The 24988-nt window shown below is 53.5% G+C and overlaps 1 protein-coding gene across 5 annotated transcripts in view; it reads left to right on the top strand.

Moving 5' to 3' along the window:
• Positions 1-1174: 1174 nt before the first annotated feature.
• AKNA (AT-hook transcription factor) overlaps positions 1175-24988 on the top strand; it is a 45079-nt gene continuing 21265 nt past the window's right edge. Inside the window, exons 1-7 of one of the 5 annotated variants that reach the window (XM_046022658.1) lie at positions 1175-1286; positions 9241-9609; positions 12346-13406; positions 15382-15456; positions 20543-20699; positions 21409-21551; positions 24608-24667. In XM_046022658.1, coding sequence (XP_045878614.1) covers positions 9354-9609; positions 12346-13406; positions 15382-15456; positions 20543-20699; positions 21409-21551; positions 24608-24667 — 1752 coding nt within the window. In that variant the 5' untranslated portion in view covers positions 1175-1286; positions 9241-9353. Of the gene's footprint in view, positions 1287-3898; positions 4062-9240; positions 9610-12345; positions 13407-15381; positions 15457-20542; positions 20700-21408; positions 21552-24607; positions 24668-24988 lie in introns of those variants that run through there. The other 4 variants (XM_046022661.1, XM_046022660.1, XM_046022659.1 and 1 more) reach the window with 4 other exon arrangements.

Below are 24988 nucleotides of genomic sequence, written 5' to 3' on the forward strand. Positions count from 1 at the left end.
CAGTATTACCCCTCGTTTTACAGAAAAAGAATCTGGGGTTCAGAGAGGTTGAGCTGCTTGCTCAAGGCCACACAGCTTTCAAAGAGAACCTGGAGGTCTCTGCCCACAGAGCACATGTTCCATAAACCCCTGTACCCTGTAGCCTCCCATCACCCTGGCGTTTCTACCTGTGTAGGCAAGTGGAATCCAAGAACCTGCAGATTTAGTGCTAGAAGGTCATTTCTGATAACCTCAGAGATAATCTCATTAAGCCCCAAGGTTCCCAAGCTAAGAGCCGGGAAGGCCCCTGTTCATTATGACTCAGGCTCTAACTTGGGTCTCCCCTTCCCCAGTTCTTCTTGGCCAGCTCCTGCAATCCTTACCTGCCCCCCAGACTCCCTGTGGATTTTCACTAGAGGGTAAAATCAGCAATGCGGGTCAGAGGAGTGGTTGACCTTAGGGAGAGTTTTCATTTCTTTTCCCAAGGAAGGGAGCCACCATGAATTCTTAAGCTGCCAGCCAGCCCCTGCTTTCCCCCAGTGGGTGGGTATCCTTGTGGCTCCCCTGTACCCCTGGGCCCCAGGATGTTGTGTTCAGTCCCGGAGCATGTCCTGGGCTGCACTGGAAGGCTTGAAGCAAGGCAGACCTACCTTCCATTCTGGCTCCCATGCTGAGCCCTTAGGTGCTGCTCAGGTGGGGATGTGGAGGGAGACCAGAGAGGGATGGCTGAGTGGCGGGCAGGGGGAGAGTGGGTGAGGATGGCCGTTACTGTGCTGGAGCATCAGGACCCAAGAGCTAGAGAGAATGAGTGGCCACAGGTTCGTTGGGCCCCCGTGGGCCGGAAGGCAGGCTTGTGCCCCTGCAACAGGATGTGGGCGTGTTTCTGGTAAAAGTACTCAAGCCTGGGGGCCAAAGGATCTTGTTGTTGTTTGTTTTCATTTTGGTTGACTGGGAACTAATCCCTTCCCCATCTTTGGGCCTCAGTTTCCTTACCGGTAAATGCTATCACACTCCTGTCCTGCCCATTCCCCAGGGCTCTTCGTAAAGCCTCTAGTTCCAGGACAGGAGAGCAGTTTAGAAAAGCCTGTGAAAGGCTTTGTGTGGAACCAGAGCTTCATTATCGTGGTAGATCGCTGGCTTAGGGACTTGCAATTAGTGGGCAGTAAGCTCCACTCCCAATGTCATCACGCAGACGCACTCGTTATCTCTGCAGGCCCCCAGTGCTATGGGCTCCCAGCTTGGCTGTTAAGAGGCCGACCTTTGTTTGCTTCAATCTTCACTGGAACTCCCCAGCTTTGTGAGAGCAGGTAAGTCTCTCAGGCTCTCCGGGCCTCTGTTTACCCACCTGTAAAATGGGGATGTCACACCAGTCTGCCGAGGATGTGAGGGCCACAGCCAGCCTTGGGTGACAGGCTAGAGTCAGTAGATGACCCAGCATGTATCTGCTGTGCTTTTGCTGTGTGGCAGGCGCTGTTGCTGGGCGCTGGGAGCTCCCAAGTGCCAGAAAAACCCGAGGTCTAATTCCCAACCAGTCCTCGTGGGGCTGAGACCCATAGGTCGCCTGCAAATTCCCAGGAAGAAGCGGGGTCGGATGATGAAGGGGAGCACCATGCGTTTGTCCCAGCATCAGCAAGGAGCGCACTGAGGAGGGGTCAGAGCAGGGGAGAGGCTGGAGAGGCGCCTCCTTCATGGGCTTTCTCGGAGCAGTAGGGCAGGAGTGGAGGGTTTTTAAGCCCAGATGGACCACATTTGCACGCTTCTGTTTTGGAACCATCCGAGTGGTGCAGTGTGTGGATTGGAAGGACCCCCGGGCTTCCCCGGAGAGGCTGTTGCAGGAGCCTTGCACGGATGCAGGGGTGTAGCGGGTTCTGGGGAGATTGAGGAATCGATGATGGATGGTTTATGGGGTGTAAGACAGAGGAAAAGGTCCAGAATGACAGTCGGTCTTAGGGTTTGGGGGGATCCGGGGGCCGTGGGGCGTGCCCGGCTGCGGCAGCCACCTGGTGTTGCTGGGTTGAGGGCGGTGCTGCCTGGGTTAATGACCGGGGAGGGAGGGTGAGTGAGCGACAAGCCCGTCAGGGGAGCCCGCCCCTCACACAAAGACCCACCCGGTCACCAGAGCTGACAGGGAGGAGCCTCGTTAGGGGTTGGCTCTGCTCCATGTTGGGCTAGGGGCTGCTGGTAGAGCCTCGCCACCCAGATGTGGGAAGAAGGCAGGGAGTGGGGGGAGGGGTGGGTTGACTGATGTGATGAGCGCACCAGGTTCTAGCCCTGGCTTTGCCACATACTCCCAAGCTGACCTTGAAAAAAGCTGTTCCAGGGCCCCCAGCTCTGCACGTAGCAGGAGTGACCTCAAACAATCGTGGCAGCCCCCTTCTTACCCCTGTCTTACAGATGAAAAAACAACCTTGGAGCTGTGAAGGCTAGCAAGAGGTGGGGCTGGGATCAGAACCCAGGTCTGCACTGACTCGGGATCCATTTCCCTCTCCTACACCTCTGGTCCCCAAGCCTGGCTGCTCATCAGAATTGCCTGAAGGGCTTTTGGGGCAATACAGAGGCCAGAGTTTTTCCTTTTTCTTTTTGTTTCCTGAATCCGATTTCCCGGATTCTGGATCCTCTGTAGGGCCAGTGTAAGGAGTCGCGTACATGGCTGGGGAGGCGTGGGGGGCCCAGACCCGGAGCCTGCCCCTCCGCCCCTGCTCCTGCCTCTCCCCCTTGGCTCCCTCTGCTCTGGGTACACAGCCTTGCTGTTCTCAGGGAGGGCCCAGCTGGTTCCCACCTTGCCCTTTGCACTTGCCCTACCTGAAGACTCTGCTTCCAGCTCTTTCTGGGGCTCCCTCCTGCCCCTCTCTTCCTTCAGTCCCTTGTTTGAATGTCACCTTCTCACCGAGACCTTCCTAGCCATCTCCAAACCCTCCTCTCCAACCCGCTACTCTCTGACCCACAGATTCTCGACCTGGGCCACAAATCCCAATCAGCTGGGACACTTTCAAATTGCTGACGCCTGGAGACTGTTGGTCTGGATGGGCCTCAGGCATCAGGATCATGAAAAGCTGCCTGGGATACGGATCACCACTCCAACCCACCCTTGTGGGTCTTATCCCTACCTCCCTCCGCATTTGTTTTATTGTCCTGTGTTTCTGCTGAGAGTGGAGCAAGGACCCAGCCTATCCTGTATGTTGCCATGTTCCCAACACCTTCAAGCGCCCAGCAGAATAGCTCAGCAAGTACCTGTCTAATGAACGAGTGGGATGATGGAAGCTTGGGAAAAGGGAGCTTGCCCTCTGAGAAGTCCTGGGGACAGCAGGAGAAATTCCGCTCGTCAGTGAATCCCCCACCTCCAGTGCTGCCTACAAAATCTCACAGTAGCTACAGGCCCAGCTTGGGGGTGAGGACAGTGGGTGGGATGGCAGGTATGGCTGCAGCCTCCCTAAGATGTTCGGTTGCGCAATGGTAGGTGGGACAGAAAGTCAGAGCCAGAAGCATCTGGTCTGAGCTCCCATTCTACAGATGGGCACCGAGGCCTGGTGAGGGAGAGAGCCTTAGCCCAGGCCATGCCCTCAAGGGGAGAGGCTGCAGAAAAAGCTCCCAGAAGGTTGAAGCTGCTAGAGGCCTCCTTCCAGGCTCAGCGTGCTGTGTTTGATTTTGGCCAAACCGCTGACCTTCTCCGAACTTCAGTCTCCTCAGTCAGTACTTCTGCCGAGATGGTCCCGATCCCTGACTTGGGGAGTCCCCAGGAGTCCTTGCCAGGGCAGCCAGACCCGCAGAGGGCCTGCAAGGGGTTAAGCTCCTCCCGCTGACTCTCAGGCAGCACGCAGACAAACCCCCTCCTTCTGACAAACACTTGTAGGAAATCAGGCTGGGCGCTTCCTGCCCAGGCGAGGCGGCCTCAGCCGCAGCAGGGGCGGGGAGTGGTGGGGAGCGATGCTTGTGTGTGAGCAGCAGCAGCCGGGGCTGGCAGAGCGGCCTGGAGGCGGGCCAGGGCGCCATGGAGGCAGGGGGCTCCCCAGGTTTGGAACAAAGACCTCACAGGCAGGTCCCCTGAGCCTGGGCCAGCAGGATGGTGGTGGAGCCCGAGAGAGGTAAGGGTGCTAGGCGGGCCAGGGAGGCCGCCTTCCCTCTGGACTGGCCAGTCACAGACTCTCTGGGACAGTCAGGGCAGCTGGACCAGCCCAGCCAGGAAGTTACAGCTGTGGCAGCTGTTACTACTTCTTTCGCAGTTTAGGACATCTGGCGCCCGGGGCACGGGTGGATTTTCGGGGGATTTCATCAAGCTTCCGGGCGCTGGATCTTCGTCCGAGCCCTGATTCTGACCTCTGGGGACCTGGACCAGCGCTGGTCCCCGCTGTGCGTGCGGTGTCCTCATCGGCGCATGGAGAGTTGGTCCTCGGGCTGCTAAGGGGTCTGAGAGATGATGCTCGGATGAGGGGCTGCGGGGATGGGGGTACCCACTAAAGAGAGGCCCCATCTGCCACACGTAAGGACCCCGAGGGGAGTTCTTGAGACCGGCGGGGCTAGAGTCCGCAGCGGCCAGGGCACCTTTCCTCTTTCTCCTCGGCCTCTGTTGTGAGGAGACAGCTGGGGGCAGGAGGGGGGTACATCTGGGGGGGGGAGTGGCTGGGGTTTCCCCAAGGGACTAGTTTTTGGCGGGAACCCCTTGAGAATAGTAGGTCTGTGCCCAGCCAGCTGCTCAGGGAGGGCAACTGAGTTTGGGGCTCTGAGCTCAGGCTTTTTGGAGAGGCCCAGTCACTTGCTATGGGGACTCTTCCTTCCCCTTCCTCTCGCCCTCCCCACAAGTCATGGACTTGGTTGCAGAGTCATAGCCCCCGGGTTTGAATCCCTGAGCTGCCCTTCCTGTCCCCAAGGTCTTGTGAGAGCCAGTCACCTCTCTACGACTCCGTTTTCTCATCTGGGAGATGTCAGGATCGAGGTGGGAGTACGGAGGGGGCCCCCTGCACAACCCTGGCTGGATTGGAAGAGGGTTCCAAAAGGCATGGGGAGGCAAAGCCAGGCTGCATGGCTGCGGTTGGCGTAGGACAACCTGAGAGATTGAGCCATAAAGACAGGGGTCCTCATTTTGGAGCAGCTGAGGGGGGCCAGAGAAGCCCTGTAGGGGGTTGGGGGGGCAGACCCACTCGGGAATGGGAGAAAGAGACCAGAAGGGGCTCAAAGTCCCTTGGGAGTGCTGGAGGCAGGGCCAGTGGTGGGGAGAGAAGAGCCATACAAAAGGAGGAGGGAGTGGTCGGTGCTTCCCTGGGGGTCTAGGTTCTTGAAGGCAGGTGGGGACCCTTATCCTAACAGCCCAGTGCCTGGGAGGATATAATGCTCATGGGGCTTTTTCGGGTTCAGGCCCCAGATCATATGGCTAGGGCCTTCACCCAACCCCACTGCCTTTCAGGAGCAACCGAGCCTTTGACTGCCATTCAAGAAGCCCTGCCCATAGCTGTCAAGTTCCCTTCATACGTTCAGGTTCAGACCTCAGTGCCTTTGCCTATGCTGTTCCCTCTGCCTGGAATGCCTTTCCCCATTCTTCTCCCCCCAGATCCTCTTTGCCCAGCTTCATGGTTCCTTCATACAACCCTCTGTATTGTTACCCAGCCCCCAAGTTGAAACTTTGGGACACTTTGGCCCATATCAGTATTTCTGACGTCTTCAGAGGGCTTGGCACACAGCGGAAGGTCATAGGGTTTTTTTTTTTTAAGTTAATTTGCATGACTGGGTGTTCAGTATACATCTTGGTGACTCTGTAGTGGGTCCTCAAGATGGAGGACAGAGTGAACAGCTCTGAAGCTGTTGCTCTTGGGGGTCACGGTTAACCAGGAACCTCAAAGTTCATTTAGCCACCACCCAGCCCACGCTCATGGGGCAGTAACTCCTTGCAGAAGCCAGAGCGCAGGGGTGGGGGTGGGGGTGCTTTCCCCATCTTCCAGTGAGGGGAGGTTCAGCACAGCTGTTGACAACGAAGCAAGAGCACCAGACCTGAAACCTGGTCTCCACGTACTCAGTGACTTCTCTTTCTTGGCCGCAAGGGTGAGGACACAGCGAGGGCGTGTCCTCATCCCAGCCTGAGGATGGGCTGTAATTGGCCCCCGAGTGTGTTTGTTGAGCGACCTGCTGACTGGCTGGCTGGGCCCTGGGCTCCCTGGCCCCGAGGGCCATGGCTTGCACCGAAGACAGGCCCTGCCCCTGGGGGGGGCTCACAGGTTTCGGGCCTGGGGAGCATGCGCACAACTCCAGCTGGTGACCGCAGCTGCCTCTGCCGCGCACCAAGTTTCAGCGAGGACTGAGTCATCCCAGGAGACAGGATGTTCCTCTTTGTGCACCCAGAGGCCCCCGTGATTGGGCCACCAGCTTTGCGGCATGGCTAGAAAAAAAAGCCCTTTAAAAAGTCAAAAAACCACATGCCTCCCCAGCCCCTTCCTCTGTGGAGATTTCAGGAAGAGAAAAGCGGCTCTTAGCACCTCCCACACCTCCCCAAGTAGCAGGGCCCAGAAGGCCTCCCCTGCCCTAGAGTGTGGGCCTCACCTGCGGCGTTCACTTAAATGCCAATTCCTGGGCCCTATCCCAGAGCCACTGAGTCTGGCTCTCTTGGGGTCAACCTAGGAATCTGCATTCTTAGGGTTGTTTTTTTAAAGGAGCTTATTTCTTTGTCAGAGAGAAAGAGCACAAGCAGGGGGAGAGGCAGGCAGAGGGAGAAGCAGGCTCCCCACTGAGCAGGGAGCCCAATGCGGGACTTGATCCTAGGACCCTGAGATCATGACCTGAGCTGAAGGCAGGTGCTTCACCAACCGAGTCACCCAGGCGCCCCTGCATTCTTAGAGAATTCTTAAGAACACTCGAGCTACAGGTCCACTGGCACAGATTCCCGAGAGGGGTGCAGGCCCCCCAGAGGGTATGGGAAGCAAGGATTAGAGCTTCTCTTTAACAGATTTATTTCATCTTTTTAAAAAGTTGTCTTGGATTTATTTTTCCTAATACCTGTATTTTTTTCTCATACACCAGCACAAGGATGCATATATGCAAAGGTATCAAGATATATGTAGAGAGAGAGATGAGAGTAAATACAGGTTTCTGGTGAGTGTTGTGACAGAAAATTGGAGATGACTGGCCCAAATGAATAGTTTCCGATCTTGCTCTGTTGCTAACCAGCTGGGTGATCTTGGCCAAGTCACTGTTCCAAGGCCAGGCTTCAGTTTTCCCTTCTGAAAAATACTTTTCCTGTGACCTGCTTCCCCTTTTGGGTTGAGGGCAGGTGGAGAACATGCAGGCTGGCACAGAGCGGGCACAGCATCTGTGGTAGGGGGCAATTCTGGGGGGGTGGGGAGGAAGACTGGGTGCTGGGGAGGGCATGAGCCACCCCTCCCTCCAGGCCTGCTGCAGGCACAGAAGTTGCCGCCAGAGGCCATGCAGTGTGATTCCCTCCCTGTCCCCACCCCTGTCCTTGAGAAGGCCGCAGCCTTCCTAGTGATGCACTGTTCCCTGGGGAACTTTCCATCCAGAAATAGTTGCTTGCTGACTTTTCTCAACTGTGTAAATCAAGGCCTAACCAAGGCCCTAAGTGTTCATGAGGCTGCAGGGACACAAACCTGTCTGTCCTCCAGGGAAGCCTAGGATTATAGACCACTGTCTCCACAGTGTGGAGGGAAGAGCCCAGGCCTGACCCCAGCCTGGTCTTGCCCAATGGGTGGCTTTGGGTACGGCCCGCTGTTGTCTGGGCCTCAGTTATCCCACCTGCAGAGTCAGGCTTTTGTATGAGCCAGCCTGGAGCTTCTGGGAGGGACCATGCTGCTGCTCTGTGGGCTGGGGGCTTGGGAAGTGTTGGCCATAGCAGGGGGCTGGGAAAGAAAGGCTATGGGAGATGAGAGAGAGTGAAGGAAAAGAGGGAAGGGAGGAGAGGATAGAAGGAAGAAGGTCCTTCTGCAGCCAGACTCCCTCTTCTGGCTTCTTCTCCCCAAGCAGTCAAAAGGAAACTTAGCAGCAGCTCTGGTGTGCTGTCCCGAGGGTGGGATGTGCTGAAGGGGACCCAAGAGGCCGTCCTGGCTCTGGCCACCGTCTCTCCTTGCCCACGCTCCGCTGTCAGAACGGAGGCCTTGTCCCACCCCCACAGCTATCGGGGACACCACTGCTGTGTCGCGCCCTCCTGCCTCCATGGTGCCTAGGGCGCCCCTGCCTGGACACGCGCTCTCTCTCTCTCTCTCTCTCTCTTTAAATTTAGGTGAAATTAACATGCCACGAAATTAACGATCTTTAAAGGAACAATTCATTTAGCATATGTATAGTGTTGTACAACCGCCACCTGTAAACAGTTCCAAAACATTTGCATCACCCCCGCAAGGAAACCTCATAACCGTGAAGCAGTCACTCCCCATGCCGCCTCCCCCAGCCCCTGGGAACTGCCAGCTGGCTTTCCATCTCAATGGATTTCCCCGTTCTGGGTATCTCCTAGAAACAGAATCCTACTGCAAGTGACCTTCTGTGCCTGGCTTCTTTCTCCTCTCCTAATGTTGTTCAGGTTCATCCCCAAGGTAGTGAGTCCCAGCCCTTCTTTCCTTTCTGTGGCTGAGCACTGTTAGGTCTCACGTGTACCCCACAGTGTTTATCCACGCATCCGCCCATCCACATTTGGACCATTTCCCCCCTTTGGCTGTTGCAAATAGTGCTGCTCTGAATGTGTGTGTGTGTGTGTGTGTGTGTGTGTGTGTGTGTGTGTGTGTGTGTGTGTTGGTTTGAGTACCTGTTTTCAATTATTTGAAGTGCTGGAATGTCCTCTTCACCCCCCTCCCAGTCTGCATTCTTACCCATCGGGGGTCAGGGAAGGCTCCCAGAGGAAGTGGCCCCTGGACTAAGCCTTGCCTGCTTCCTAAGCCTGCTGTGCCCCCTCCCAGTGTCCCCATGTGTCCCTGTCATGCTCTCACCTTAATTGGTGGTCACTGCCTGTTTGTCTGCTCCCTCCTGGGCTCTTTCTCCCAGCACCCATGCATGGAGCCTGGGACACAGTGACAATCCCTAGCACACCCCCGGACCCGGAGCTCTTGCCAGGACCGGACTCTGGTTCCTTACCCTGTATCTCAAGTAACTGAGCTCCTGGTTTTGCTAAGGAGACTGAAGGTGGTGTCACTTGCCCGAGGTCACGCTGCTTCCACGGGCTGGAGCCAGCAGGTGCTCCAGGGCTGCCGCATCCCGGCGTTCCTGTTGGTAACCTGCTCGAAGCTGGGAGGGGACTGAAAGAATGATGCTGTCCCTTGATTGTGTCTCCCACAGGCAGCAGGTAGGATGGCCGGTACTGAGAGAAGCTGGCGGTGACTGAGGCGCCCGCAGTGACAGCTCTGTCTCCTGAAGATGAGGTGGCCCAGGTGAAGCCCAGGCTAGGTCCCATGGCCAGCTCCAGGACGGAGGTGCGCTGGCCCGAGCTGGGCCTAGGGAGGGGGCCCCAGCGGCGGCGCTGGGCCTGGGCTAAAGAGGAGAAGGATGCCAAGGGGAGCGGGGGAAAAGAGGGGGTCTTTCCCAATGCCACCAGCCCCGAGCTCCTGGAAGACTTCCGGCTGGCCCAGCAGCGCCTTCAGCCGCTGGAGTGGGACGCGCAGACTGCTGACAGCCAGGATTCCGAATCGGGAGAGTCTGCGGGAGAGGGTGAGACTGATCTCCCCCAACCCCACCCCACAGGGAGCTGAATATCCCACCTTCTGGTGGAGATGGGGAGTGAAGGGTGTTTTTTTTTTAAGATTAAAATCCATAAAGCCTATAATTTAAAATTTTAAACGATTTGAATTATATAAGTTGTAATGTTCACTGCAGAAAAATCGGTAAATATGAAAGCGAAAACAGAAAAAATTACTTATTATCCAGATAATTGCTCTTTTCTATATGCATGTATGCAAATACAATATGCAAATGGAAATGGAACAGTACTCTACAGATGGTAGGGTGACCTGCTGTTTTTGCAACTTAATAGACATAAACATCTTCCTAGCTCCTCATCTCTCCCTCCACAGGTCATTCCTAATGCATGCAAGCAATTCCATGGGGTGGATAGTCTGTACTTTGAGGGCCAATCTCTTGCTGTCATAAATAATGCAGAGATGAATATTGTTAGTACATCGTTGCCCATGTGATGTGCTAATAGCCTTGGTCATTTAAACTGCTTGGTCCCAGGGTTATGTCCATTTTGAAGATCTTCTAAAAATCCCAATTAGCAAATGACAGAGGAGCTATGCCATGTTTTCTAGAACGAGTGTTTCCCTTGCGTAGCGATCAGCTCAGACTAAATTCCTAATTTTGCGAGCCGTCCCTTGTCTCTGAATCTCAGTTTGCCCATCTGTGAAACGGGAGCAACAGTACCACTGAGAGCAGCTCGAGCTTGATCACGTGGTTCCAGTCGCACTTAAAACACGAACATGAAATGCTCCAACTTCAGGTTCTGTGAATGGTGCAGACCCCGTGCACGGTGGAGAAGGCATTAGGCTGGTAGCAGATTGTGCCGTGACCCAGAGTTCTTTCTGCCAGGTCGGCGTAAAGCGGAGCTTGCCTACCACTACCTGCTCAGGAGCCGCTTCCAACCCATCAGGGCGAGGTGACTGGCACACACTGGGAGGAAAGGGCAGAGGTATCTCTTCCTAAGGTCACATGGTAACCCCTTGCTATGACATAATAGCCACTGCCAGTGTCCTTAGTGTGTGCCAGGTGCAGGGCTGAGCAGGGTGCAAGCCGTGTCTCCTTCCCTCCTCACCATCTTCTGCCAGGTAGGAGGGACTAGCCTCTGGTCCAAGTTAAGGGTTGTCAGAGAGGTCAGCAACCTGTCCCTGGCCCCCAGGAAGGGATCAGAGGGCCCAAGATTGAATCCAGGGCTCCCTAGCCCCAAAGCCTATTTTCCCCATCGTGCTGCATGACCCCTGCTGCAGAGACTAACTCACCAGCATGGCTGGGACCTTGGTCCAAAGGCCAGGGTTGCTGTGAGCCACTGCATGTTCCTTGGCTAGTTACCTAACCTCTCTGCACCATAAACAGGAGAGACTTGGCTGCAGGAGATTTTAAGGAGTCGAAGGATGTAGAGGTGCTAGGGGAAAGGCTGCAGGGAAGCAGAGAGACAAGGGTGATGACAACAGTGTGTCTCATGAAACTTTGGATCTATCCCAGAGGTTGACATAGGTTCTAGGATGAAGTAGGTGCTCAGTAAACACTGCATGAATGATGCTTAGAAGTGTGCATGAATGGGTGGGTGGGTGGGTAATGGGTGGGTGAGTGGGTGGGTGGATGGTTGGATCCATGGGTGAATGGGTGGTGGGTGGGTACATGGTTGGGAGCATAGTGAATGGATGGGTGGATGGATATTGTTTGATCATATTGTCCTCCCAGCCTCATTCTTTTCCTTCTTTCCATTCAGTCAACCAATACTGAGCACCTGCTCTGCAAATACACTAGTAAACAAAAATGGAGGGTATCCTTGCCACCATGGAGATTACAGTGTAGTGGGAGAGACAGATATTAATGAAACAGTCAGGAAAACAAATGGAGAACTGGAGCTATGATAAGTGTTTCAAAGTAAAGGTATTCAGTCCTATGAAAACCTATACAAGGGAGTATCTGACCTCGTCAGGAAATCTGAGATTCCCTGATGAGGTCAAGGTTGAGCTAATGCCTGAAGGACAGTTAGGAGATAACTAGGTAAAAGAAAGGAAAGAGGACCCTGGCAGAGAGATGAGTATGACAAAGCCCTGTGGTTGGAGCAATGTGGAATGGCTAGAACAGGGAGAGACTGAGGGGACCAGAGAAAAAAGATGGATTAGGAGAGCTAATGGGGTATGGAGACAGGGGTGTTAGGACCATACTCTGTCCTGGGAACAGGACGATATTGCTGAGTCTTCAGATGGAGGACGAGGGTGAGGATTAAGGAGATCATTAGGTGGCTACTGCAATGGTCCAGGCAAGAGACAATGCTGGCTAGAGCAAAGGTAGTGCAGGACTGAGAGCTCTAGGTGAGTCTGAGAGCTCTGTAGGAGGTGATCTTGACAGGATCAGGGGACAGAATGGATTATAGGGATTGGGTGGGGGTGGGGGGAGTGATGGCCAAGGTGCCACCCAAGCTTCTGGCTTGTGCAACTGGATGGGATGGTGTTTCCATTTGCTGAGACAGGAAATAGTGAGGGCTAGCCAGGTTTGAGGATCAGGTTTAGAGGACTGGAGACAACTAGAGGAGGTGCTAGGTAAGTACTTGGCCATATGGAGGGAGGAGGGGGAGTGGGAATCACTGGGATTCTTGCCTTCACTGTAGGATGAGGAAATGAAGGCCCAGAGGGGTGAAGTGACTCCGGTAATGATACACAGTGAGTCCAGACCTGGTGTATCCTGAGCAGTGACCTGTCTTTCCAGAGTTTGAAGCAGAGAATGTGGACAGCCCAGAAAGTTCCAACTTGCCTCTCAACTGGCTCCCCGAGCAGGATCCTCACCTGGCCATGACTGAAGAGGAGCCAGATGAAACCCTTGGAGGTCCTGAGGTGGAGGAAGCTGGAGACAGTTCCCCAAGATTGGAGTATGAGACTGGTCTCAGCTCAGGGGGTGATGGAAACACCAGCCCCAGGGCTCTGGGATGGGGTCAGGACGTGGGCTGGGTAGCCTCTGGCAAACAAGCCAGTGAAGACAAACTTCCAGAACATTCTGAGGACAACCCAACTGTTGACCTCAGCTCTGCAAGGTCCTGGAGCAGTGGGACTGTGAGCCTCGACCACCCCAATGACAGCCTTGATTCTACCTGGGAAAGAGAAACTGATGTCCCCCAGCCCACTGGCCTGGCTGAAACGTTACCGCAAAACTCCAGCCACCACCTCCTAAACCCAAACACCAGAACTGGAGGAAGTGTTGCTCTGGCAACCCCCATGGAATTCCAAGACTCCTCTGTACCCCAGACCCAGAGCCTCCAGGGTCCGGCAGATAAGTGGAAAGAAAGTACCAGCCTGTCCTACCCTCAGTTGGGGGACCAAGCCTGGAAACGGACACGGACTTCCCCTAAGACACTCCCTTCTCGATTCTCTGGCTCTGTCAGCCCCCTGAATCCGCCTAGTTCGGGCCGGCAGGACAGGCTGCCGCCCAGGCAGGGACCCACAATGGCTGGCCATTCATCTTCTGATGCCTCCAAGTATGGGCGGGGGCAGCTGAACTACCCACTCCCTGATTTCTCCAAGGTGGGACCCCGGGTAAGGTTCCCCAGAGATGAGAGCTACCACCCCCCCAAGGCCAGGAACCACAGCAGGCAGCCCCAGGGCCCTGCCAGGCCGCTGATCTTCAAGTCTCCTGCTGAGATCGTGCAGGAGGTTCTGCTGAGCAGTGGAGAAACCTGCCTGGCCAAGGACCCACCTGCTACACACCCCATCACCAGGGTACCCCAAGAATTTCAGACACCTGAGCAAGCCACCAAGCTGGTCCATCAGCTCCAGGTAAGCTGGTCTTGTGTCTATAGGCATGTCACCAAGGTACTTGGCCCAGGATTCGAGGCCGTTTGGGTAGGAGGTCTTAGGACTAGGCCAGGAATCCCCTGCCGGTAGAGCAAGGGTTGCACCCAAGCTGGTTCCTAAGCTCTTTGCTCAAAGAAAGAGCAGACACTCACGCCACAAGGATAATCCGGTGCTTGTTTTTAACTTCTGCTGTGAGAAACTCAAAACATATACATGACAGAAAAATGGTCTAATGAACCCCCATGTACCTGCCACCCAGCCCCCACCAACCTTTTTTACCTGTGGCGCCCTCCCCTTCTCTTCCCCCTCTCACCATACTGGAATATTTTGAAGCAAATTTCAGGCCTCAAATCATCTTACCTAGAAATATTTTAATGCGTATGTCGGAAGACTGGCACGCTCTCTGGAACGCGGCGATCCCATCAGCTTATCTAGAAGCCGATACCAGTTCCCTACTGTTACTCAGTTTCCAGTCTGTGTTTGGATTGTGTCTCATAAATGGCTCGTTCATTTCAGTTGGTTCGAATCACGGTCAAACACGGCTCATCTGTTGCTTGTGATCGATGTGCCTTTCTTTCTTTCTTTCTTTTTTAAGATTTTTTATTTATTTACTTGACAGACAGAGATCACAAGTAGGCAGAGAAGCAGGCAGAGAGAGAGAGGTGGAAGCAGGTTCCCCGCTGAGCAGAGAGCCCGATGCGATGCAGGGCTCGATCCCAGGACCCTGGGTTCATGACCCGAGCCAAAGGCAGAGGCTTTAACCCACTGAGCCACCCAGGTGCCCCTCGATGTGCCTTTCAAGTCTCCCCAATCCTACCCGTTTTTTGTTGTTTTTTTTTTCCAAATCTCCTTCTTCCCTTTAGTGTATTTGTTGAGGAAACCAGTTCTGTCCTGCAGAGTCCCCCACGTTCTGGAGTTTGCTGACACACCATCTCGTCTCTCTCCTACGTTCCACTGTCCTCTCCTTGTCCTGCATGTTGTCCCTCTAGAGGTCGAAGATTTTTGGGCTTGCAACCCTCTATTTCCCCTCCAGACCACCGGCTCCATGTGGCTAGGGGCTTTTTTTGTTTTGGGTTTTTTTTTTTGGGTAAGAGCATGTCACAGTTGTTTCATTGAGGAGGCACAGGCTTCTTGCTCATCTCTCATTTGTGATGTCTGCAGCTACCGATGGCCATGGCCTTGATCCAGTCCTCCCTTTGGCAGTGACAAAGTGAGAGTATCCTAATGCTGTCATTCCTCCTGCATTCACTTGCTGGAAATCTTCTCTAAAGTAAAATATTCTCTCATCAACTCTTTGGTTATCAAGGTCTTGTTCCTATGGGAAACACGGGAGAAACGCTTGAGTCTGTCCTTCTAATTAAGGGTTTTCAGACCAATGCCTCTGTTCTCTGACGTCCTTCAGAAGCGGCGGGTGCCATTTGTTTTTGCCTTTTCCCTGTCGTTAGTTGTGTGACGAAAGCTGTTCAGTTTAGTTGAGGGCAAGTAGTGACTGAGTAAATGCGATTATAATTCCCAAGTCTTCTACGGGACCCTTGGATGATTCATTCCATCCGCCATTAAAAAACCACTTTGGAAGCACAGGCTCCGGACGTGCGGGGACCAGAGCAGTGGGGAAGATGGATGTAGGCCTCAGCCCGCAAAGCTGACAGACGGCAGGGAATTAGGACGGATGGGCAGGGAGTTGCAGTCCCTGGGATGGGTGATGCATCAAGGTAAACGAGCCCAGAGGCCCTCATCCCTGATGGACGGTCGGGGAGGTTAGCAGGCTGTCCTGCCTCCTCTCCCACTCAGAATTTGGCCCCGGAGGTGTGTGTGGCACGCGAGCCTGAGGAGTTCTGCTCAGCTCCCTCCTCTGAGCTCTGACACTCTGAGGAACCCTTGGGGGGCTGGGCTCCCGGGAGGGGTCTCATGGTGAGGGGCGTGGGTGCATGACCCTGTCGCTCTCCCTCTCCTGCAGGAGGACTACCACAAGCTCCTCACCAAGTACGCCGAGGCTGAGAACACCATTGACCAGCTGCGCCTTGGGGCCAAGGTACTGGTTGGGGTAGGGGGGAGGTGGGGGACCTGGCCCCCGAGAGATAACTCTCCCCCACAGTCTTTGCTCCTGCCTCCTAAGGCCCTAGAGATACAAGAACCCAATCCTTAGTCTACCACAGGGTCCCTCTGTGACCTTGGGCATTGACCTTGCCCTCTCTGGGCTCCATCTCCTTCATCATTGATGAACTTTGATGTCCTTGAATCCTAGAATCTGGGTTTCCAGGATTCTCACCAGGTCTGGGGTCAGACCACTTGGGCTCTGCTCCTGGCTCCATTACTGACCAGCTCTGTGACCCCACACAAGTTTCTTGGGCTTTCTGAACCTCAAGGGAGTAGCACAGAGTTTCTGCTCAGCTCCTGGAGCTTATTTTCTAGGCCTAATCCTTCCAGAATGGCTCATGCTCAGCCTCCAGTGTGTAGCAGAGCGAGTGAGGAGGGGGAAATCCATCCACACCCATCCTGCTGGGCCTGCACCCTGCCTGGGGAGGAGGCTGTGAATTCTCACTTGGGACCTTCCCCTTTCTGGGGCTGAGGCAGGATGTGGGGCCTGTCGCTGCCCCTGGTGGCTTCCTGCTTCCCCTGCCCCCCTCTTGCCCCATGGGGCCACAGTGGAGGAGGGGCTGAGAGCTGAGGGATGGAGAGGCAGACCTTCCTCACCCTTGCCTGCTGTCTCAGGGCCCCCACCTGGCCTGTCCCTGTCACGCTCCAGGACCCCTCCCCTACCACAGGTTAGTCTCAAGCCTCCAGAGGCACTTCTGTGACGTGTGTCCGAGGCAGCCCTGATAAGAAAATGGAGGTCCTGTTCTGGGAGCAGTTCTCCTGTGTCCCCACACCTGTCTGGACGCAGGTAGATCTATTCCATCCTGGCCCCCTTCGAGCGAAAGGGGGTTAATCAGACCGACCTCCTGGGAGCTGGTGGGTCCCCCTGATGTCTTAAGGCTCCTTCCAGCTCTCTGAACCACGGAGCCAGAGTTGGGGTGGAAGGGCAGGGGAGTTTGGGAGACCTAGGTGGGGCCTGGTGAGGCGTCCTCCCTGGGGAACCATGTGCACCTGGCTGCAGACTCCTAGAAGCTCCACGGAGAAAGGAACCGGCCATTAAGTCCGAACTCGCAGCTCCCCCATCTAACAAATTGGGACTTGGGTCCCCAGCGGAAGCAGAGGCTATCAGAGTTCAAGGTCAGGGGCAGGACTTTGGAGCACCTCCTCCATCCCTCTTCTCCTTGCTTCCTCCTTTACTCAGTTTAGAGAGTGAGTCCGTGTATGGAATGCACGTACCAGGCCCTGGCAAATACTTCCAAAGACATGGGAATAATTCTTCTTTTGAATATTATTAATATGAAGGTGTTTATTGGGCGCCCATGTGTGCCAAGCACCATGCAGGCGTGGGCAGGCATGGACACCATGGGAGCACAACCCAGTGGGGACCCGAAGTCTCCCCATGGATGGTCACCTTGTCCCGGCTGATGACCCAGACCCATCTCTTATTTGTGAGAGGAGCCTAGGAGGGAAGGTGGGAGAGGCTGGGAATGGTTCAGTACCAGCTCACCCACTGTGACTTTCTGGAACAATGACTCCTTAGTTTGGGGGTGCTCCTCAAGAGAATGGTGAGCATGGGTCAGCTAGACTCTTCCAGAAGCAGGGTGATTCTCTCCCGGTCCCCTAGTCTCACAGCTGCCCTGGTATGGCCATACAGGCAGGGCTTACTGTCCTGGTGGGCTCTAGAGGACATGGAGCCCAGTGCTTGCCAGGGAGTCTGGTTCATGGAGACAGAAGTCTTACTGTTCCTTCAGACTAAGCTGGCGGGAGTGGACCCCCCAGTAACCTGCTGAGTGCCACCCTCTATCTGCTCAGAGCCCAAGGGGAAGGGGTGGCCCCACGTGGGAGGGAACCAGGCAGCCTGGCAGTGGGTGGGCAGCGATGGGTGGGGACCTGGGGGAAAGGGACCGGCAGATACTAAGTGGTAAAAAGACACCAGGCCCCGGGCTAAGTATTACCAGGGTCATCTCTTTTGATCCGCACAAGAGAAAACTGAGGCACAGCCAGGCCGTGGTTTGCTTAACACCCTCAGCTGGGAAGGGATTTAAAGTTGGGGATTGAACCTATGTCTGCCTGATTCCAGAGTGGGCGCTCTTCTCCCCATGCCTGCGTGGGCAGGATTTGGGATCCTGGGCTGGGCATGTGGCAGAGGCACAGGGACAAGGCAGAATGACGATGTTAATAGTGATGATAACAGCAGTGATACAGTGATGTTTACAGAACGCTGTCCTGAGATATTTACCACTGAGGAAACTGAGGCACGGGGCAGCTAAGACTGTTTGCCCATCGCCCAACCAGCAGGTGCTGGAGCTGGGGCTCGAACCCAGCAGTCTGGCTCGTGAGCCCACTATGAACCCCACCTTCTCTAGCAGAACCAGACTAGGCAATGGTCCGTGCAGCTGGGGAGGCTGGCGGGGAGCCCCAAGGCCTGGCCTGCGGACACCCCTGAAACTGGACTGGGGGTGGGGCAGGGAGGCAGGGCTGCTCCTGAGTCCCTGCCAGACTCTCTTCTCTCCCACAGCTCAGGGCCAGAGTTGGTGGTGATCTCACTGATGCGCTGCCACGCTGTCACCTCCTCCCAGCTGCTGTCCCTGCAGGGGCATCTGGAGGGGCTAGGAGACCAGACACTACCCCAGAAAGGGGGGGGGGTTGACATAAAGCTGCCCTTACTAAAATGTGTGTTCTATTGACCACTAGCTAGTCCAGGAGCCCCTGATGGAGGTGGGGGGGCGGGAGCACGGAGGTTAGTCTTCAGAGCAGTTGGGGGAAACATCTCCTATTCTCTCTACTCCCCCCTCCCCTCCTTGCCCCATTCATAAAGCACATTAGCATTTTAAAGGCTGTGAGAAACCCATCTGTGCAGACTAGTCCATTATTTAACCCCGTGTTTCCCACAGTTGCTCCTCTACTGTTCACTGATTAACCCCCCAGAAGGAGCTAATTCGGCCTCAGGGAGCTCCACGGGACACCCAGGCTTAAAAGGGGTGCCCTGGGGCACTGGGGTGGGTGGTGGCTGTGTCCAGAGACAGATCCGGAGAGGGCAGGGTCCCGAGCAGCTTCAAATTACCCTCACCCCCAGCTCCACCTTCCTAGGCCTCTGCAAGGGCTTTTGGCCCCTCTGCTGAAATGGTTCCCTTTCCTGTTTCTCCCCAGATTGGACGTGGGTAGGCTGGGCCTGAAGCTGGGGGAGGGACAGGGTGGGGTCCTGGGCCTTCCCCAGATTTGGGTCACCCTGGGAGGAAAGGGGTGCTAGTGGGAAAGCCCCCACAGGCGGGTCTGAGCAGATGGCAGAGAGGATTATTAAAATCCAGCTTTGTTCTCATCAGACGCTGGGTCTGAAGGAGGGGGAGGCAATGGGGGCCAGGCTGTGCTGGGCTATTGTCCCTCACTTTGGAGTAGATTTTTGTGCCACAGCCAGGACGTGAAGAGCAGCTTAAGCAGGGAGAGGCTGCCTGCCTGGGGGCTAGGGAGCTCCATGTATCAGGCATGTACCCTAAAGTGCCCACGCCTGACCCTGGGGCAGCAGGGAGCAGTAAGATAAGCTGCCTGACCAGCTGGGAGGTACTGAGGCACCACAGGGGAAGAGCTTTTCCAGGGACCTGCCTCCATGATGGCCTCATAAATGACAATCATGATGATAATGGAGAGAATGATGGTGGTGGTGGTGGTGATGATGGTGATGATGATGGTGATGGTGGTGATGGTGATGTTGGTGGTGATAATGATAGTGATCATAGTGGTGATGATGGTGACAATGGTGATGATGATTGTAATGATGGTGGTGATGGTGATAATGGTTGTCATGGTAATGGAGATCATGGTGGTGATGATGGTAGTGATGGTGATGTTGGTGATAATGATAGTGATCATAGTGGTGATGATGGTGATGATGATAATGGTGATTATGATGGTGCTGGTGGTGATGGTGATAATGATAGTGATCGTGGTGGTGATAATGGCGATGATGCTGATGATGGTGGGGATGTGATGGTGGGGATGATGGTGCTAATGGTGATGATGGCGGTGGCGGTGGTGATGTGTAATGATGGGAACAGCAATCATAATGGTGATGACGAATATGAGGGTAGTGGCTTCTGGTTATTGAGCAGTCACTTTGCGCAAAGAGAAGTCTGTTAAATCGCCTGTTGTACGACTCAGAGTGGCCAGTGGCAAAGCCCACAGGTGAATATTTTCAGCTTTGTGGGCCATACAGTCTCTGTGGTAGTGACTCACGGCCACTGTGGTAGCATGAAGACCCTAGATGACACACAAGCAAGCACAGCTGTGTCCACTAGAACGTAATTCACCAAAACAGACCGTAGCTGCCCAGCCTTGCACTGGCCCACCGTCCGTTCCGGGTCTCCTCTAATCTGGTGCTTCACATGGACTTGGTTGGCTGTCAGCCTGACTCCAGACTTCTCCCTCACCCACTGGGCTGTTTACCATGTGAAATCCACCCTCAGATGATGGAGACCTGCTACGGCGGAGAGAGGAGTTCGTTCCCTTGTTGGATTACTCACTCGTTCAGACAGTCATCAATTGTTATTATTATCAATGTGATAATTATGATTAAAAATGTTTTTATTAATAATAGATAATTATAATTATACTTGCTAAATGTAAAATACCATATTAATTATAATTGCCATTACATTGTAAATCATGGTAACAAATATTAGTAAAAATGATTAATCTGAGAAACCAGAGTCTTTAGGGTCATGGCGGGGTTATAGTCTCAGCCCAAGGATTTCCAGCTGGAGATTTTGAGTGAGTTAACTAGAGTCTCAGTTTCCTCTTCTGTAAAGTAGAGATGATAGTCCCTGCCTGGCCTGCCCTTCAGGACTGCCATGAACAGAGGATGGAAGGGCATGTAAGTCCTTGGCCCTGTGTTTGGCCCCGACCCAAGGGTTCCACTAAAGGTAGCAGTAATTTATAACAAGTCATGTTAGTTGAGTGCCTAAGTGATGGTATGAGTGAAGGGAGCCCTGTTGAGGAGTTTGCCCCAACCCTGACTTGGCTCTGCTCATGCCTCCCCTCCCGGACAGGTGAACCTATACTCGGACCCGCCCCAGCCCAGCCACAGCATCCACACAGGGACGGTGCCCCAGGGGACCAAGGTCTTGTCCTTCACCATCCCACAGCCCCATTCTGTGCTGCAGTGGTCGGGCCCTGCCGAAGCCCCACAGACCCCTGGGGCCTCAGGTGAGTGTGGGAGATGCAATGGGACTGGAGGGCCTTCTGCCTGTGATTCTGCTCTGGGGACACTTGGTTCCCCTTGGGGTGACACTGGCTTCAGGCCAGGCCAGGGAGCGAGGCAAGGGCCTTCTCTGGGACCTTTGACTTAAAGAGGTCAGATGCAGATGTGGAAAGTGTCTTGCCTAGAGCCAGAGCAGCCTGGGGAAAGTTCTGCTGTGCACTTGGCATTGGGTGATCTTGGACCCCCTGCTGAAGAGAGAGCCCTATCACTCTGGAGCCCACGTGGGGGCTGGGCTCTGTGCCAAAGCTTGCCACGCGTGATCCAGTTAAATCTCCACATCGGTCCCACTGAGAGTCAAGGAGACCAAGACTCAGAGAGGCGAGATCATGCTGAAGGTCACACTGCCACAGCAGGAAGGGGAGAGTGGGGATGTGAACCCGCGTCTTTCTGAGTTAGAGCCTGAACCACTGACGGGGAAACCAGAGGCCTGTCTGGGCCCCAGCTGTGTGATCTAGGGCAGATCCAGACCTCGTTCTTCCCCCGTACCTGGGACTACACCACCCACCCACATCTGGAGCCCCTGTGAGGACAGTGTGATCATGAGATGACGGTTGGAGCTTGATGATGGCGGGTGTGGTTCTGAGGTTGACTGTGAGTCCCTCTGGCCCAGGAGGGACTGTTTGGGCCCCAGCATTGAGTGGTTGTGCATTCCAGGGTGGCCGTCTGCTCAAGGAGACCTGAGCCCCGCCTCATCTGCCCCAGCGTGGCTTCTGGAGAACCCAGGCAATACCCAGGACGAGCCCTCAGCAGAGCAGACCCAGGAGTTGGCCTCTCAGGCCCGCCGGTTCATGGCCAAGGTGAGGGGGATCTCCACCTTTGCCCATGGGAAACACAACTCACCTGGAGAAAGCAGGGCATCTGCCTGCTTGAGTGAGAAGCTCTCTGCAGGGTTCCCCTGTCCCTCCCCTGCTGGCGGTAAATGGTCCATCCCCAAAACGGGAGCCTCTCCCCGCACTTAGAGACCACTCGGGCTAGAGCCCCGTCCTTGTCACTCAGCACTGGGTTCCCTCCCGTTTTTGGTGTTGGGTCTCATCACACTCCCTCCAGTTGTGCTTGAAAGTATCTCCTGGGTCCCCCTCCCCCTCCCAAGGGAGACTTTGAGCCCTTCCAGGATTCTGGAAGGATAGCAGAACTCCACTCTACCTGTTCCTCTTCAGGATAAATGTTCCTGCTTTCTTAGTTCATTCATTACAGACATCCATTCTCAGTCTCTTCTCAAAGGGCCTTTATATTTTCACCAAAGAGTCCAAGTAACTGAGTTGTTTGTAGCACTATTTATAACCATACTCTTGGCCTTCTGCCCAAAGGGCTTTAAAGTGGCTGAGAAAATACTTGTGTTATAACCAACTTCTGAAGATGAAAGTAAGGAAACTGGGGGCAAAAGGGAAGTAAGGGTAGAAAGAACTAGAGGGAACTTAGTGTAAAATTAATAAACAAAACGTCCATTTGGACTCTGAATGCTTTAACAGGTCTGTGTTTGGCTTTGAGGTTCCTGGTTGTCAATGCAAAAAGGGAAATGCAACAGTTATATGTATTGTCATGTCCATAAAATAATTCCTTCAGAGTAATACCACCATGCCCTTGTTTATTTATCTATTTAGTTAGTTAGTTAGTTAGTTTTGTAAGTTTAGTTTTACTGGGAAGATAGAATTCACATGTCACACAGTTTACACCTTTAAAGTTAATGCTTCAGTGGGTTTTATTATATTCACAGTCATGCAGCCATCCCCATGGTCGGCTTTGGAACAATTTTCAGCACCCAGTAAGAGGCCGCAGGTCCATGAAGGGGTCGCTCCCCATTCCCCCGGCCCCTGCCCTTGGGAGCTACTCACCTACTTTCTGTCTCCATGGGTTTGCCTCTTTTGGACGTGTCATATAAATAGAGTCCTATAATAATCATCCTTTTGTGTCCGCCTTCTTTCCCTGAGCAGAATGTCTTCATACATGGATGGCAGTGACATGAGAAAGTACTTTCCTATGTAATCATCATCGTTCTGAGTCCCATCCCTAGAGGGATGTGGCTTCTTGTCCTGTGTGTGATAAAGCAAAGCCAAGGTCATCACTGAACAGGAGCTGGGGCACCCGCATTGTTTGAACAAGAGCCACAGGTCAGGTGGCTCCTGCGTCCTTGACCTCTGGCCGGTCCAAACTGAGATGCTCTATCAGTGGAAAGCAATGGATCTCAAAGACTTAATGCAACAAGAGAATATAAAATACCTCATTAGTAATTTTTTGCATTGATTACATGTCACGATAATGGTTTAGGATCATAAAATATATTATTATTTTATTAATTTACCTGTTCCTTTTTTACATTTTAAATATGGCTACTAGAAAATTTTATTTTATTGAAAATTTTAAATTACATATGTACCTTGCATTACATTTCTGTTTTATAGAGAGAAGTTATGTAACATCATTGTATTATATAAATTTCTAAATTGGGGCTCCTGAGTGGCTCAGTCATTAAGCTTTTGCCTTCAGCTCAGGTCATGATCCCAGGTCCTGGGATGGAGCCCTGAATCAGGCTCCCTGTTCATTGGGAAGCCTGCTTCTCCCTCTCACACTCCCCCTGCTTGTGTTTCCTCTCTTCGCTGTGTGTGTGTGTGTGTGTGTGTGTGTCTGCCTGTCTCTGTCAAATAAGTAAATAAAATCTTAAAAAAATAAATTTCTATATTACAATTTTGCACTAACCTCAAGCTTTCCTAGAAATCCCAGAAAGCCCCAAATCACCTTTGCCCTTTCTTTCCTAGTGAAAGATTTTTTGGTTAACGATAATAGATGCACAAGGTAAAGTCCCTCACATGGTACAGAGGGCATACACAGTGAAAAGTCTGTTTTCCTGCAAACTTGCCCTTCTGTTTTGTGCAAAAATGTTCAACACACACACGCGTGTTTATAGAAATGGTCACTTAAGTATGTATGCTATGCTATACCCTGACTTTTTAAATATCCCGAAGTTGACTATTTCTGGGTAGGCAATGAATTCACTTTGTTCAAAGTTCAAAAGATACGTATAGGAAAAATGCTTCCTGCCATCCCTGTCCCCCACCCCGCCCCAGCCACCCAGTTCTCTGTCCCAGAAGCAATGAATGGTTTCAGTTTCTTGCATCCTTCTAGAGGTCGTCTAGAATACACAGGCAAATGTATTTATATGTTTCCTTTTTTATTCTCTCGATAGTTTATACAAATGGTAGCATATTAAAAAGACTGGCCTGTCCCTTGATTTGACACTGAAAAGTAGATCTTTCCTTACAGAGGAGCAGGTGCACATACCCTTCCTCTTCTTCTTTTTTTTTTTTAAGATTTTATTTATTTATTTGACAGAGAGAGAGAGATCACAAGTATGCAGAGAGGCAGACAGAAAGAGGGGGAACCAGACTCCCTGCTGAGCAGAGAGCCCGATGCGGGGCTCGATCCCAGGACCCTGGGATCATGACCTGAGCTGAAGGCAGAGGCTTTAACCCACTGAGCCACCCAGGTGCCCCTACCCTTCCTCTTCTTGAATTCTGCGCATGGGCTTTTAGATGGTTTCCCATTGCCTCCCAGTAGTGCTGTAGTGAACACTCCCGTCTCAGAGGCCTTCATGCACATGAGTGAGTGTGCTTTGCTCTGGATAAATTCTGGGAGGCTCCACTTCAATATTTTCAAAGACTGCCAGGGCCGAGGCCCGTGGTGGAGTCAGTGACTGGCATCTGCCTTTCCGTGCTTGGCAAAAAAACCCACATCCTGAGGCGGAACCCAGTTCCTGGTGCCAGTGTGTAAATGTGACTAAGTTGGGGGGGGGGCTGTGGGACCCATCTTCCAGGGTCTGGACTAAACGGAGCGCATTTCCTGTCTTCCCAACTTCCAGGTGGAGTCCTTTGCAGGACTGATACAGGCGGGACGGCTGACGGCCCAGGACCAACTTAAGGTACTGCCCACTGCAGGAGACTTCTTCTCCCCCGGCCGAGTCTCTGAAGCCTCGTCTGCCAGAGGACAGGCCAGAGAATCCCAGACTCACTGTCTCCTTTGAGAGCAAATAGCCCCTTCTTAGCTTGCCAGGATCACGGTCATGATAGCACAGGATTCCCGCTCCTTAGCCGTGACGATGGTGTGCCAGGCACCGTGGTGAGCTTCAGATACACATGGCTTCATTTTCTCATAGAAAGCCGGTAAGGCAGTTAGAGTCATCACCCCCATTTAACCGGAACGGAATGGAGAAGGCCATAGAGCTAGTAGGCAGCAGAGCCCA

Source organism: Meles meles, chromosome 11, assembly GCF_922984935.1.
Source record: "Meles meles chromosome 11, mMelMel3.1 paternal haplotype, whole genome shotgun sequence".
Classification (NCBI taxonomy): domain Eukaryota; kingdom Metazoa; phylum Chordata; class Mammalia; order Carnivora; family Mustelidae; genus Meles; species Meles meles.